The sequence below is a fragment of the Macrosteles quadrilineatus genome, unplaced genomic scaffold (assembly GCF_028750875.1).
Source record: "Macrosteles quadrilineatus isolate MER2022 unplaced genomic scaffold, UCM_ALF_1.0 Scaffold_7__1_contigs__length_78375512, whole genome shotgun sequence".
NCBI classification, from domain to species: Eukaryota; Metazoa; Arthropoda; class Insecta; order Hemiptera; family Cicadellidae; genus Macrosteles; species Macrosteles quadrilineatus.
The window spans coordinates 237,942-250,536 of record NW_026542600.1 but is presented as its reverse complement, the minus strand read 5'-3'; the positions used below and the strand labels follow the sequence as shown (position 1 = coordinate 250,536).

General features: G+C 37.2%; 1 protein-coding gene across 2 annotated transcripts in view; it reads left to right on the top strand.

Moving 5' to 3' along the window:
* Positions 1 to 12,595, top strand: part of LOC128999125 (unconventional myosin-XVIIIa-like) — an 83,195-nt gene that overhangs the window by 64,860 nt on the left and 5,740 nt on the right. The window contains exons 24-32 of one of the 2 annotated variants that reach the window (XM_054425486.1): positions 913 to 1,067; positions 1,628 to 1,751; positions 1,910 to 2,059; positions 2,444 to 2,609; positions 3,060 to 3,313; positions 4,269 to 4,466; positions 4,997 to 5,257; positions 5,902 to 6,233; positions 8,929 to 9,000. In XM_054425486.1, the coding sequence (XP_054281461.1) occupies positions 913 to 1,067; positions 1,628 to 1,751; positions 1,910 to 2,059; positions 2,444 to 2,609; positions 3,060 to 3,313; positions 4,269 to 4,466; positions 4,997 to 5,257; positions 5,902 to 6,233; positions 8,929 to 9,000 (1,712 nt within the window). The remainder of the gene's footprint in view (positions 1 to 912; positions 1,068 to 1,627; positions 1,752 to 1,909; positions 2,060 to 2,443; positions 2,610 to 3,059; positions 3,314 to 4,268; positions 4,467 to 4,996; positions 5,258 to 5,901; positions 6,234 to 8,928; positions 9,001 to 12,595) is intronic. The other variant, XM_054425484.1, reaches the window with a different exon arrangement.

The following is a 12,595-nucleotide window of genomic DNA, read 5'->3' as shown; positions in this document are numbered from 1 at the left end:
CCCATGGCCATGGATACCCTAGGTGGTAATTGGCCTCACCAACAAGTATTTGTGTTTAATGAATGCAAAATATAGTTGCAAATAATGTTTAGTTTTGCTTTTTTCATTTATTGAACTCAAGTAACAATTAAAGTATGCAAACTGATCAAGTTGGTGATATAACTAAACTGATTTACTATACTCTATAGAGATATCTGTTTCTTCTATATTACAGTACTGTCCTTTTACTCTTGAAAATATGAATACTTGATTAAAACCCACTACACGAACACCTATTATGGCAATAAAATTATTTACTCGATTCAATTATACACACTAAAATTTATTTGACAAAGTCAAGTTCATAACAAAACTATACCTGCTTGGATATTTATATTTTATTACTGTGATAAGGATGGAAACGGAAATTACTAGATTCTTAGAAATTTGGTCAGACTGGTTGGTCATACTGTTTTTAAATTATGGCTGGATAAACCAACCTCTATTTTTGCCCATGTCAATCAGTTAATACCAGCAGCAATTGATTTATTCAGGGTCAATTAAGAGCTACCATTCTTTCTTCTATTTGATAATTTTCCATCGAAAATGTTCAGCTTCACAAACTACTCCAATAATATATTCTACTCTCTAAACTTTTAACCTGTATTAGAAAAACCTAAAAAACATATTGTTGTTCTATGAAAATATTACTATTCTCCCTTGATTTATATAAAACATTCTATTATTTTTTTTATGTGTGTTCTTGTTTAGTTAAATTGAATTTTGGGTTGTTCAAACGGAATGGTTATCGTTATTCAAAAATTACATTATTTTGTAGTAGTGCCTTAGAGTCATGCCTTACTAATCAATAATCCTGATAGACAATTTACAATACACTATAATATAACTTATGTTCTGTGATGTGTTCTTCAGCTCTCAGATGCTTATGAAGAGGTTGAGGAGCAGAGGCAGGTCGTTGGACAGTGGAAGCGGAAAACCCAGAAACTGGCCTCTGAGATGAACGACTTGAGATTGCTCCTGGAGAAGCAGAACTCTAGGAACGACATGTTGGAGAAGAAACAGAGAAAGTAAGTAAATCGTTGATAGCTGCTTAACAATTCCTAGCACCAGGAAAACTTTTCAAAATCATTCAATGTCGCTTCAAGAAAGTGTGATTTAATGAATTAATTTTTCGATCAAGGGATGTTGCTCGTAAAACAGTCAATCGTTCATTGTCTAACTCAGAGTTCATTCTTTGCGTTGCCCTTGGCTTTGCTTTAACTAACCTTCTATTGTTTTGCAACAACATTAGCCAATGGATCATCGTTAAGGCTCTCATATAGTATTACGCTCTGGCAAACACGGCACCAGCTGCAAAAGTCAACCAGTAACAATAATGTAGAAATATGGGACAGTACTATATTCACATGTAATAACAGTTAAAATCAATCACAATTTTTTCTCCCCGATGATTCTTCTCTATAAGGCTACCATAGTGGTTCCATTGGGCTCTTAGGATAAATGGAGGGTATAGAAAGCTTTGAGTTCATGAGGTCTTACTTACTCCTGAGGACACTCAATAAAAACTGTTAAGTCGTCATAACATTTTATTTTTGTGGTATAAAGATTAATCATTTGTACTCCTCAGATTCGACACAGAAATCCAGCTGCTTACAGATGAACTGCGACAGGAAAAGACCAATAAGGAGCGAGCGTTGAGGGAGAAGGAGATGGCTCTAGCAGACAAATACACGATGGAGCAAAACTTAAGCGTAAGTTAGTCATTGATTGCTTAACATGTAGAGTATTAACTAGGGTAAAATTTATTCTGGTAAGTTTTAAGTGTGTATCAATTTCTTCTTCTTTATCGTATTCCTGTGACTTTTAAAACTAAAGATTTCATTGTTAATTATTCTAATACCTGTTTTAGGGGGTAAAACTTGAATTGGAGCTGAAAGAGCAGAAAGTGAACAGTTTGACCGCTGAACTCAGTGAACTAACATTCAGTGGAAGCACAGAGGAGGACGTAGGTTTGCTGAAGAAGGCCAAACACCAATTACAGAACAAAGTTAAAGAACAGGTGTGTTTATCATACTTTAATGTCACAACTGAAAAATAAGTTTGTCATACTGTTTTCAACAAAGTATTTCAGTGAAAAGACCCTCAATAGCAAGAGCCCTTTGGTAAGAAAAGCAATTTATTCATACATTGCCTTCACATAGGATGCTTTGTTTTGTAAACCGTGATACAGAGTGTCTCAAGATAACAAATAACTCTTGAATTTCAAAATCATTACCATTTTAGGATTTTGTCTTAAGAGCTTGTACAAATTTCAGGTACTTTCGTAAGTACTTTTGTCTTTTGAATTCTTTGTCAATTGAATATTAAAGAGTGTAAAGTTTCATTCAATTGATGTAGCAGCAGTTTCAGTAAGGCTAAGTCGGTGGTGTGTTTGTTATGATAGGAGGAGGAGCTAGATGATCTAGCAGGTCAAGTCCAACTTTTGGAGCAGGCTAAGCTGAGATTGGAGATGACACTGGAACAGATACGTAAAGAGAACAAGAAGGAATTAGCTCAGCGAGATGAAGAACTGGAGGAGGTGCGGTGTAACGCTCACAAGAAAGTCAAAGGTACTACTCAGGCAATTTCATGTTGTAACAGAGAAATTTATATTAATAGTGGTTTCTATTTGTAGTAATTAATTAAAATATATAAAATATTTTGAAGTAAGAATCAACTATTAAAATATGTGGTGAATAATAAACTTTTTATGGGTTTAAAATCTTACATTAGGTACCAAACCTTGTATAGGAATTTCTGCAATCGTACTTACAATCCGTAATATTGTTTACAGTAGTATGTTTGTTGATGAAATTTTTTGTTGCTTTTTTGGTTGTTAATTTTTTGTAGCTTAAAAATTGTCATTTGCTAGATTGATAAAAACTCAAATGTTCAGAGATCCTAGTGGTACTTGATTTTAATCTATTTTAAAATGTTGGAGAACTAAAAAAAGCTTTGTAAGCTCAGTTTTAAAATCTCTTAATAACACATTTTAATAAAGAAAAATCATGTGATTTTAGCTTTAGAATGTCAACTGGAAAATGAGCATGAGCAGAGAACTCTATTGTTACGGGAGCGTCACGAGATGGAACGCAAACTGGCAGAGTACGAAGAGAAGATACACAGCAACCGTAGCAGCGAACAGGAACAGCTGCAGAAACTGCGGAGGGACCTCAAGCGGACCAAGGCTCTGCTCCGGGATGCTCAAACCACCATCGAACAATCCCGGTCAGACGCTCCGAACAAAGCTGTTATGCGACAGTTACGCAACCAGGTGAGTCTGGGTCCCCATCGGACTCCCGTCGCAGCTAAGTGAACTAGTAACATTGTGTTCTTTACTTCATCCACTACACTACTATTCTATCTGGTCCACCTCTATGTATCAGTTAAGTCTCAAAACCTTGTGAAAGAAAAGTTATGCTTTCGCCATGTATAATTGCATTCTACAAATTGATTTCTGTGGTCTCAGTCGTTAATTAACATTGTTCGATCACATATTAAGAAATTTGCTCAATATTTCCTATGTTATAGAGCAACTGCTGTCTTTCATCAGCCAAGTTTGAAACTTTGACCATGGTTTCACTGAACAAGAGGGATTTTTGAAATAAAAAGAGGATGTCTCTATAAGTTATCAAGGACTATGGTCAGCGTTGGAAGTCTTAAACACACCAATCAGCAAGCAACGTTTCTTGAAATTCGATCGTTACCTCGATGGAAACAGAACATATTACCTATTGCTGGCCCAATGTGCAAATGTGCACACCTCTCTGGAAACTTTCTAAGCCACTTATGCACATGTTATCATTCAAAACACTTTTCTTTGCATCTGCCAACTTTCAGCAGTAATCACAAGTTATTATTTCCTTCCTACAGAAATCTTATTACGGAACGTGATCCAAACATTTCAGGAGTGTCAATTTTTCTTCTAAAACTTTTTAGAATGCTATGACAAGACCAATCTACCCATGGGATTGGAACAATAGAAGAAGATGAAGTAAGCAACTGGAGCTCAATGGAGACCTTAATTCACTGGCAATCCTCGTAGTTAACTATTTTTGCACCGTATCATATTTTTTTAGTTATAGTTTAACTATACAGTTGACTTCTTGATACCACCCCTTACTGAAGCATATGTTTAGCATATGTAATTGAGCATTCCCACAGTATGAGTTGTAAAAGAATAAAGAATTCATCATATTCTCATTAATCAGTTATGTTGATATGTGTAGTTGGAGGATGCAGAGTGTGCAAGGTCTTTGGCAGTCAAAGCCAAGCAAGCTGCTGAATCTGAGCGCTCCGAGGCAGCGTCTGCACTCGAGGACGCCACCAAGGCTCGCACGGAGGCTGAGGATCGAGCATCCTCTCTGCTGAGGGAACGCTCCCAGCTTCAGTCACAGCTGGACGAGAATGAAGAGGAACTCGCTGATGTAAGTATATCCCCTCAGCACTTCTATAGTAATAGAATTCAAAAGTGTGTTCAACTTTTAGGGTAATTTAGTATGAGTGAACAAGAACCAAAAAACATTTTTTTACTGATCGCCATTAAATGAAATTATATTTTTACTTCTCACACAAAGTTTTCAAAACTGTGCTACTTTAAACACATTACTCTTTATAACCTAAAACTATAATTAATCAAATCTTAACCTATCTTTTTTTGTCCACAAGTTCAAACGTAAATTGACATTTTATCCCAGAAAGTTGTTAAAAGAGTATGGGAGAATCAATTCAAAGTTTTCTTTTAGTTTTCACAAATTTAAATTGTTCTACTTATAATTTAATTTCATATTCCTCAATTATTTAGCCTACTTTTGTCTAGGGAGGCGATTGTGCAAGTTCCAGTCCATATACCCATATAAAAAATTACAGTTTTTCAAGTTATTGACCAACCATCTCTATGAAGTTTTTCCTTCATGAAAGTCTTAGAACCACAACTAACCAACAATGAATTTTGTAGGTGCTGAAGAAGTATCGAGCGACAGTACAGCAGTTGTCGCAAGAGCAGATGTCACTGCAGGAGCAAGCGAGCCGCATCGCTGAGCTAGAGACTGAGCGATCTTCTCTGCGTGAGCAGCTGGCGGAGCTGTCTACAAGAGTTGAATCTATGGAGACCATGAACGACCCCAACTCCTCCCTGGCTGTCAAACGACTACAGCTGAAAACCAAAGAACTGGAGAGCAAATTGGAACTGGAGCAGACGACGCGATCTCGATTACAAGTGAGTGTGATTACGGCAAAGGTTCTTAAGTATAAGTAAAAGATAGTCTTAAAATTGCTAGTAACATTTTTATTTTGTGCTTACAGTTACAAGTAAAGTAGAACTCCAACCATCCGAATAAATTGGGACTAGACCCCATTCTGATAATCAAAAATTTGTATAGTTGGACTTTAACTGAAATTCAGGGTATTTTAAAGAGAGTAAACCGAGTCATGCCAAGCTTTTACTATTGCAATCGCAGAACGCGTCTACCACAATTTTGTTTTTGGAAAATTTACAGGATGTCATATTTATCCTTATGATAATCTACATTTGAGTGTGGTGGGGATAAGTTCTGTTTGAATGCGCTGGCGACTTCCTCGTTTGTCCTGTGTAACTAATTAATTTACATCTATATTTGATCGATTCCCCAAGTATAAATTATTTTAGTTTGCCACCCACATAAGAGTTTGATACCCAACAAATAATAATAACTATTGGAGGTATAATCACTTAAGCTGAATTCCTTTTAAAAAAATCAAGTAGGGTTAGCTTACCTAAAAAAGTACAGACCATGGACTTACAAAGATACACAATAATAGGCCACAACACATTACAAAATTCCTTTTGTTTAAGAAAAATTTGCTAAATTAACGTGATTTCAGGTGCAAATAACAAGACTAAAAGAAAACAATGAGAGGCTTCAAAGCGAAGTAGAAGCAATGAAAGCAAGAGAGCATTCGGCTCAAGAAAAAATCAAAACCTGCAATCGTCAACTCAGGGAGCTGAGAGATGAGAATGTCCTGTTGACAAGCAAAGAGCAAGAGGCGCAGGCAAAGATGAGAGAGCTGGAGAAGAGTGTTGATACAGCGGAGTCAGACGCAGCAGCCGCAAGGTCAGACCTGCGTCTGGCTCTGCAGAGAATTGAAGACCTGCAGTGCGCCATCGAGGGAGATATGGAGGATGCGGACGACAACTCTGCGGCATCCTCTGACAGGTAACAACAACCCCAACGTAACAATACAACTGCTTACAGTTGGTGACTCAGTAACTCACAATATGTCGCCAAAACCTGGATTAAACAAATTTCTATAAGTTCTGATACCTCATGAAGTTTGTAAAATAACATCATCTACTGGTAGATCTTGCTATCTGGTAGATTATCTTCATTTTCAAACTTTGGTCTCCAATTTTTTATAATCCAAACAAAACTTAAAAATTCATCTTAGAAATAAATGTTTATCTTACTGGTCTGTGTACATATAAAGTCAGCTAAGTATCGTGATGGTTAAATTCTTCTTGGTGAGGCAGTGGACACCACAGTAAAAATATAGATCAGGGGACTGGTCTTGAACCAGCGACGTTTGGCTTGTAAGTCCAAGACACTGCCACTCAGCCATATTTGGTTTTTATTAATAACAATCTCATTTTAAACACATGTGAGTGAAATATTGAAATATTTTGAAGTCTTTGAGAGTGGCGAAGTCAGTTTTACTTTTGTTATATAATTTGGTTTAGCTTCCAGGTTTTGGTAGACACCCTAATTTTATGTAGTGCAATTTAATCAGCTTTCAATAAATTTATAACATTCATTTTTGTTGTTTTGTGTACTCAAATACAATAAATTAAATTCAAACTATTTTTTAAGACCACAATAATATGTGTTTGTTTTAGTTAACTTGAAAAAATTGTATTGTTGAATTATATGTATTTTATAAATATATTGTATTTTAAAACTAAATTCATCATGAGAATGTTACAAAATGAACAAAAAATGAGTAAATTGGAATTAAAACTCTTATTAAAAATTAAAAGTTTACCAAAATTTAAATTTCGATCAAAAGTTATTGATAGTGTTTCACTTGTTAACCTTTGTTCAGTCTCTGCTTTTAACAATTATTTTCCTTAGATGGGTTTCCTTTCCTGTAGTTTTGTGTTTTTCTTAATTCATAACGTAAATTGAGTTTAAACTGTCATAACTTCTAATTTTTATAAATACCCTAATCTAACTCCTGAGCCCATCATATCCTCGCCAATTTGATATTTTTTTAAGAGAAAAATAAATGTTTAGTCTTTTTTATGTAGGCTATAATAGGTAAGCCTGATATCCTGTCATTTCCTTAACAATTCCTGGCAAATGTTCCGTCTTTTAATCAGATAATTTTTAGTCTTTGTTATATTCTGTGCATTTGTAGGTTAGAAGAAGAAAAGTGTAAACAAGTGCATAGTGGTTTTTGAAACAAAAGATCTTTTTTAATTATCATTCTTTATTGATATTTAGTTTTTCTTCCTGAAAATAATACTTGTCACCTTTGTGCTGTGTCTCATAATAATTTAAGTTATGTACTATATTTATATTAATTCCCTGCACTTGTTCAGTAATACAAAAAATAATGTTTTAGGAGTTAAAACATTATCATTAAAAAATATATTTTTTAATGTTAAAGGAGAGAAAAATAAAATTTACAACTAACTAAAATAGTACATTTCATACCTAGGGCGTAAAGTGACTCTTTTCAACACGAGCTCAAGTGTCATGATCGAGCAAAGCCGAGGTGAACTATGTTTTTCTTAAAATTGTATCATTAATTAACAAACTAAGCTAAAAAATAAAAAACCTTTCATGGAAAGATAACCTCTCAAAACTACTTTCAGTTAGATTTCAATTCTGCTATTGTAAATATCAGTTTTTTTAGTAAACAATTCAATAATTTTGTCTATTGTGATTGTGCTACTGTACATTATACCGTCAACAACTGTTTACAGCAGCTGACTTTTACTCCCTAGGGACTAAAAAGGGTTTACTACCTAGGGAGTAAAAATGCTACTTTAGACCCGCAACACATTTATTAAAAACAACCGTTTTTTGCTGATGACAAAAAAAATTTTTGCAACCCGTAAAAACCAATTATATGCATACTAATATGAAAAAATTTTAAACAGAAACATCACTTTGTAAAATACGGGGCAGTTAAATCGACACATGTACAGGGTGTCCCGGAACTCTCTACCAATATTTTAGGGCATTGCTCCTGGGTAAGAAACATAACTAAATATCATATTTAAACTGTCCAGAAGTCCTTAGTTACTCACACAGCCGCCATTTTGTTTTTTTAAGTTATACATTTTTTTCTAAAGAATGGTAACATACGAAATGGAAACTTTGCACAAACATTTATGACAACTAGACAAAGCTACAAAAAAATTATGAAGATTTTTCAAATTCATAAAACAAAATGGCGGCCATTTAAAATTTTTGTAAAATCAATGGTTTTTGAGTTATTTAAGAAAGAAAATTTTAAATAGCCGCCATTTTGTTTTATGAATTTGAAAAATCTTCATAATTTTTTTGTAGCTTTGTCTAGTTGTCATAAATGTTTGTGCAAAGTTTCCATTTCGTATGTTACCATTCTTTAGAAAAAAATGTATAACTTAAAGAAACAAAATGGCGGCTGTGTGAGTAACTAAGGACTTCCGAACAATTTAAATATGATATTTAGGTACGTTTCTTACCCAGGATCAATGCCCTAAAATATTGGTAGAGAGTTCCGGGACACCCTGTATAACTGGTTAACCGATGGCAGTCAGTTACTTATCAATTCCCCCTACCTCTCCTTCTAGTTTTGTTAGTGATAATGTTGCTTCACTAACAACCTTCACTAATGCCGTAGTGCATGTTTGTGTGATTGTAGTGACTCATCTATAAGGTCCGACGAAGTCTTGACTGCGCGCAGCTTAACATTGGGTGATTCTGGTGACAGCAGGTTAGTGAATCAATACAACAATACATAGTAATTTTTGTATTGCCTTCCAGATTACTCGACAAACAATATATACAGTATACTAGTGGCTAAGTTACCTTACTGTCCAAATAGCTCTGGTTTCCACCTATGGTGTCATTTTGAAGTCAAAAATATTCTCACTGTAATAACTGTATTACTAATTAAATAAGTTAAAAGGGAACCCGATACTTGGGACGACTTACTCAATTGCATGACAACTCCGACTGCCGTTCCACTCCGCTTCGTGCCATCGTTCCTAGTCGGTGACGTCACTCAGCAGTGCAGCCAACCACACACACAAACTCAATAATCTTCTGGCAATGTAATATAGCCTTATATATTACACTCGCCCAAACTTAAAATAAAACTCTTCTCTAACGGCCTAACCTTTTTCTTCTAGGCTAAGCCAAATCAACATTTTTTTTTTTCTTCTTTTACAATTTTTTTTGTTTGTTTATAAGCTTCACAAAATACTTCAGTAATACTAAATAAACTTTTCTTCTTCAAATAAAATAAACATAAAATCTTCTCTCTCTAACTCGGCCTTTTAACTTAAAGGTCGAGCCGCTTCGGCTTTTGCACAGTCCTTTGAGATCTCCGAAGTGATGGCGGGCTGCACTGCTGGCTGGGCTGCACTTCGGGATGCTCGTCTGTAGTGTGCGTAGCTGGAGATTTTGGTAGGCCTACACTCCGTTGTTGTCTTGGTGATGTATTCCGAGTTTCCATGACACGAGGTGATCGCTCTGGCGGAGTTTGTATTCCCACAGCAGACTTGTTCTCAGGGGATTTGATCGGAGACTGCACTACCGGCCTATTGACTGTAACTTCCTCTTCCTCAGTCAACTTACTAGATCTCAAATGATCAGCGTGGCAGAAACGTATTTTACCTCCCAGGACGCTCACCACATAAGTAGACGGACTTTTCCGCTCCAAAATTCTCCCAGGAATCCAAGAAATGATCTCCTGCCGTACTGACTTCACAAGCACCTTTTCTCCCTCCACAAAGTATCTGAAACTTCCCCGATGGTTATCGGCTGCTTCCTTCTGCGCCTCCCTCTTCTTATCAATGGCTGACAATAAACAGGGTTTAAGCATTGTCAACTTAGTTCTCGGTTTCCATTGAAGGAACAATTCCGCAGGGGTAACACCAGTGACAGTACTGGGTGTGTTGCGAAATGCAAAGAGGAAATTATCCAATTTATGTTGTAAAGAAATGGTCTCAGAACCACTAGCCATAACCTGTCTTTTAAGGTTCTTCTTGACTTCCTGTACAAATCTTTCTGCAGCCCCATTCGAGGCAGGATGGTAAGGAGGTGAGAGCGTAAACTTAATACCGTTGTTGCTCAGAAATTCTCTGAATTCCCCACTAGCAAAATTGGGACCATTATCACTGACCAATTCTTCCGGTAGGCCAAAAGACGCAAACAGCGTACGCAGTTTTTCAATGGTTTTAAACGATGTAGTAGATTTCATGATAAACACTTCTAGCCATTTGCTAAAACTATCAACAACTATGAGCATTTGTTGTCTTGTTAGTGGGTCTTCCGCACCTACTTGAAGCTCTAGGCCACTGACATAATGGCACCTTAGCCACAGCATTCCTTGTACACTGACACACATGACATGAGAGAACAGTCTCTTCAATGGTTTTATCAATCCCCGGCCACCAAACAAAGCTTCGGGCTAACATTTTCATCCTATTTATTCCGGGATGCTGATCATGCAGCAATTGGATAACGGCACTCCTCAGTTTCTCTGGCACCACTACTCGACTACCCCATAAAACACACTGGTTCTCTACGGACAACTCATCCCTTCTTCGAAAATAAGCAACCAGCTCAGAATCTTGACTATCACGCCATCCATGCCAAATGAAATCTCTGACCTTTGTCAAAACAGGATCAGTATCAGTAAGTCGAGCGATATCCTTAGCAGTAATAGGATTGAGATCACTCACCAATTTGAAACAGTCAAAGGCCTCTACCAGGGAAGAAACATGAGAGATGTAGTTGGAATCCAGCTCCAATTGGTCGTCATCAGGTAACGGTAATCTCGAAAGAGCGTCCGCATGTGGCAAGTCCAAGCCACGGCGGTACTTTACTTCAAAACTGTAGGCGGAGAGGATCAGGGCCCATCGTTGAAGACGCGCAGCGGCGACACAGGGAACTCCCCGCTTATTTCCAAAGATTGTCACTAAAGGAGCATGGTCAGTCTGTAACACAACATTTTTCCTACCGTAAATATATTTATGGAATTTTTTTACTCCAAAAACAAGAGCCAAAGCTTCTCTATGCAACTGTGAATAATTTCTTTCACTAGCACTCAAGGATTTCGATGCGAAGGCAATAGGCCTCTCTACTCCATCAATAAGGTGCGAAAGCACGGCACCAACACCTCGTGGACTTGCGTCACAAGTCAAAACTAATGGTCTATTTACATCGTAATGAACTAAGACATCTGAAGACAATACCCATGTCTTACTTTCTTGAAAAACAGAAGAACATTGTGATGACCATACCCACGGTGCATCCTTACGAAGTAGATCGTAAAAACAGCTAAGTTTGTCTGAAAGATTGCAAATAAACTTCCCATAATAATTTATAAGGCCTACATAGGCTCTTAACTCTTCCTTTGAAGTTGGCTCGGGTGCGTTCCGAATCGCCTCCAAAATACCCTCCTGCGGGCTGATCCCTTTGGACGACAAACAGTAGCCTAGGTACTGTACTGACGGCTGTAAGAATTTACATTTAGAATCATTTACCTTGACTCCATAACTTTGAAGACGTTGAAGAACACTCTCCAAGCGTGACAACGCTTCCTCTTGCGAAGATCCACCCACCAGTATGTCATCCAAATATGCCACTGACCCAGGTAGGCCACCAATAATTTTGTCCATGGCCGCTTGAAAGAGAGCCGGAGCCGAAGACAAACCATACGGCAGACGTCGCAAACGCACTAAGCCTTTGTGCGTAGTTAGAGTCAAGAGTGGTTGGGACTCCTCCGCCACAGGAAGTTGGAGATACGCTGCCTCCAAGTCCAAAACTGAAAACCAGCTACAACCTGCTAGAGTAGCAAAAATGTCCTCCGGTTGAGGCAAGGGATAGTGTTCCGACTGGATCACTTGATTAAGGGTTACTTTAAAGTCCCCGCAGAGTCGCACCCCACTTTTCTTCTGAATCACCACAATAGGAGTAGCCCACTGAGAGCTGGTAACGGGATAAGCAATACCTTCAGCAATCATCCTATCAATCTCATCTTCTACTGATTTACGCAACGCGTAAGGAACAGGGCGATATTTACAAAATTTTGGCACAGCATCCTCTTTTAGCACAATACGTGCCTCAACATCCTTAATTTCACCAGGACCTCCTTTGAACACAGAGGCATACTTTTGTTTCAAACCAGAAACGACTTTAGGCTCATCGGCCTTACCTAGGGTTAGGTTAGGTTCACCACCCTTAGATTTAACACTGCCTGATAGGCTATTAAAATTACAAGTAAAAATAGATTTCCAGTCAAAAGCAATATGTTGTAGCCAACTACGGCCTAGCAGCATAGGCTGATTCGTACGATCAAT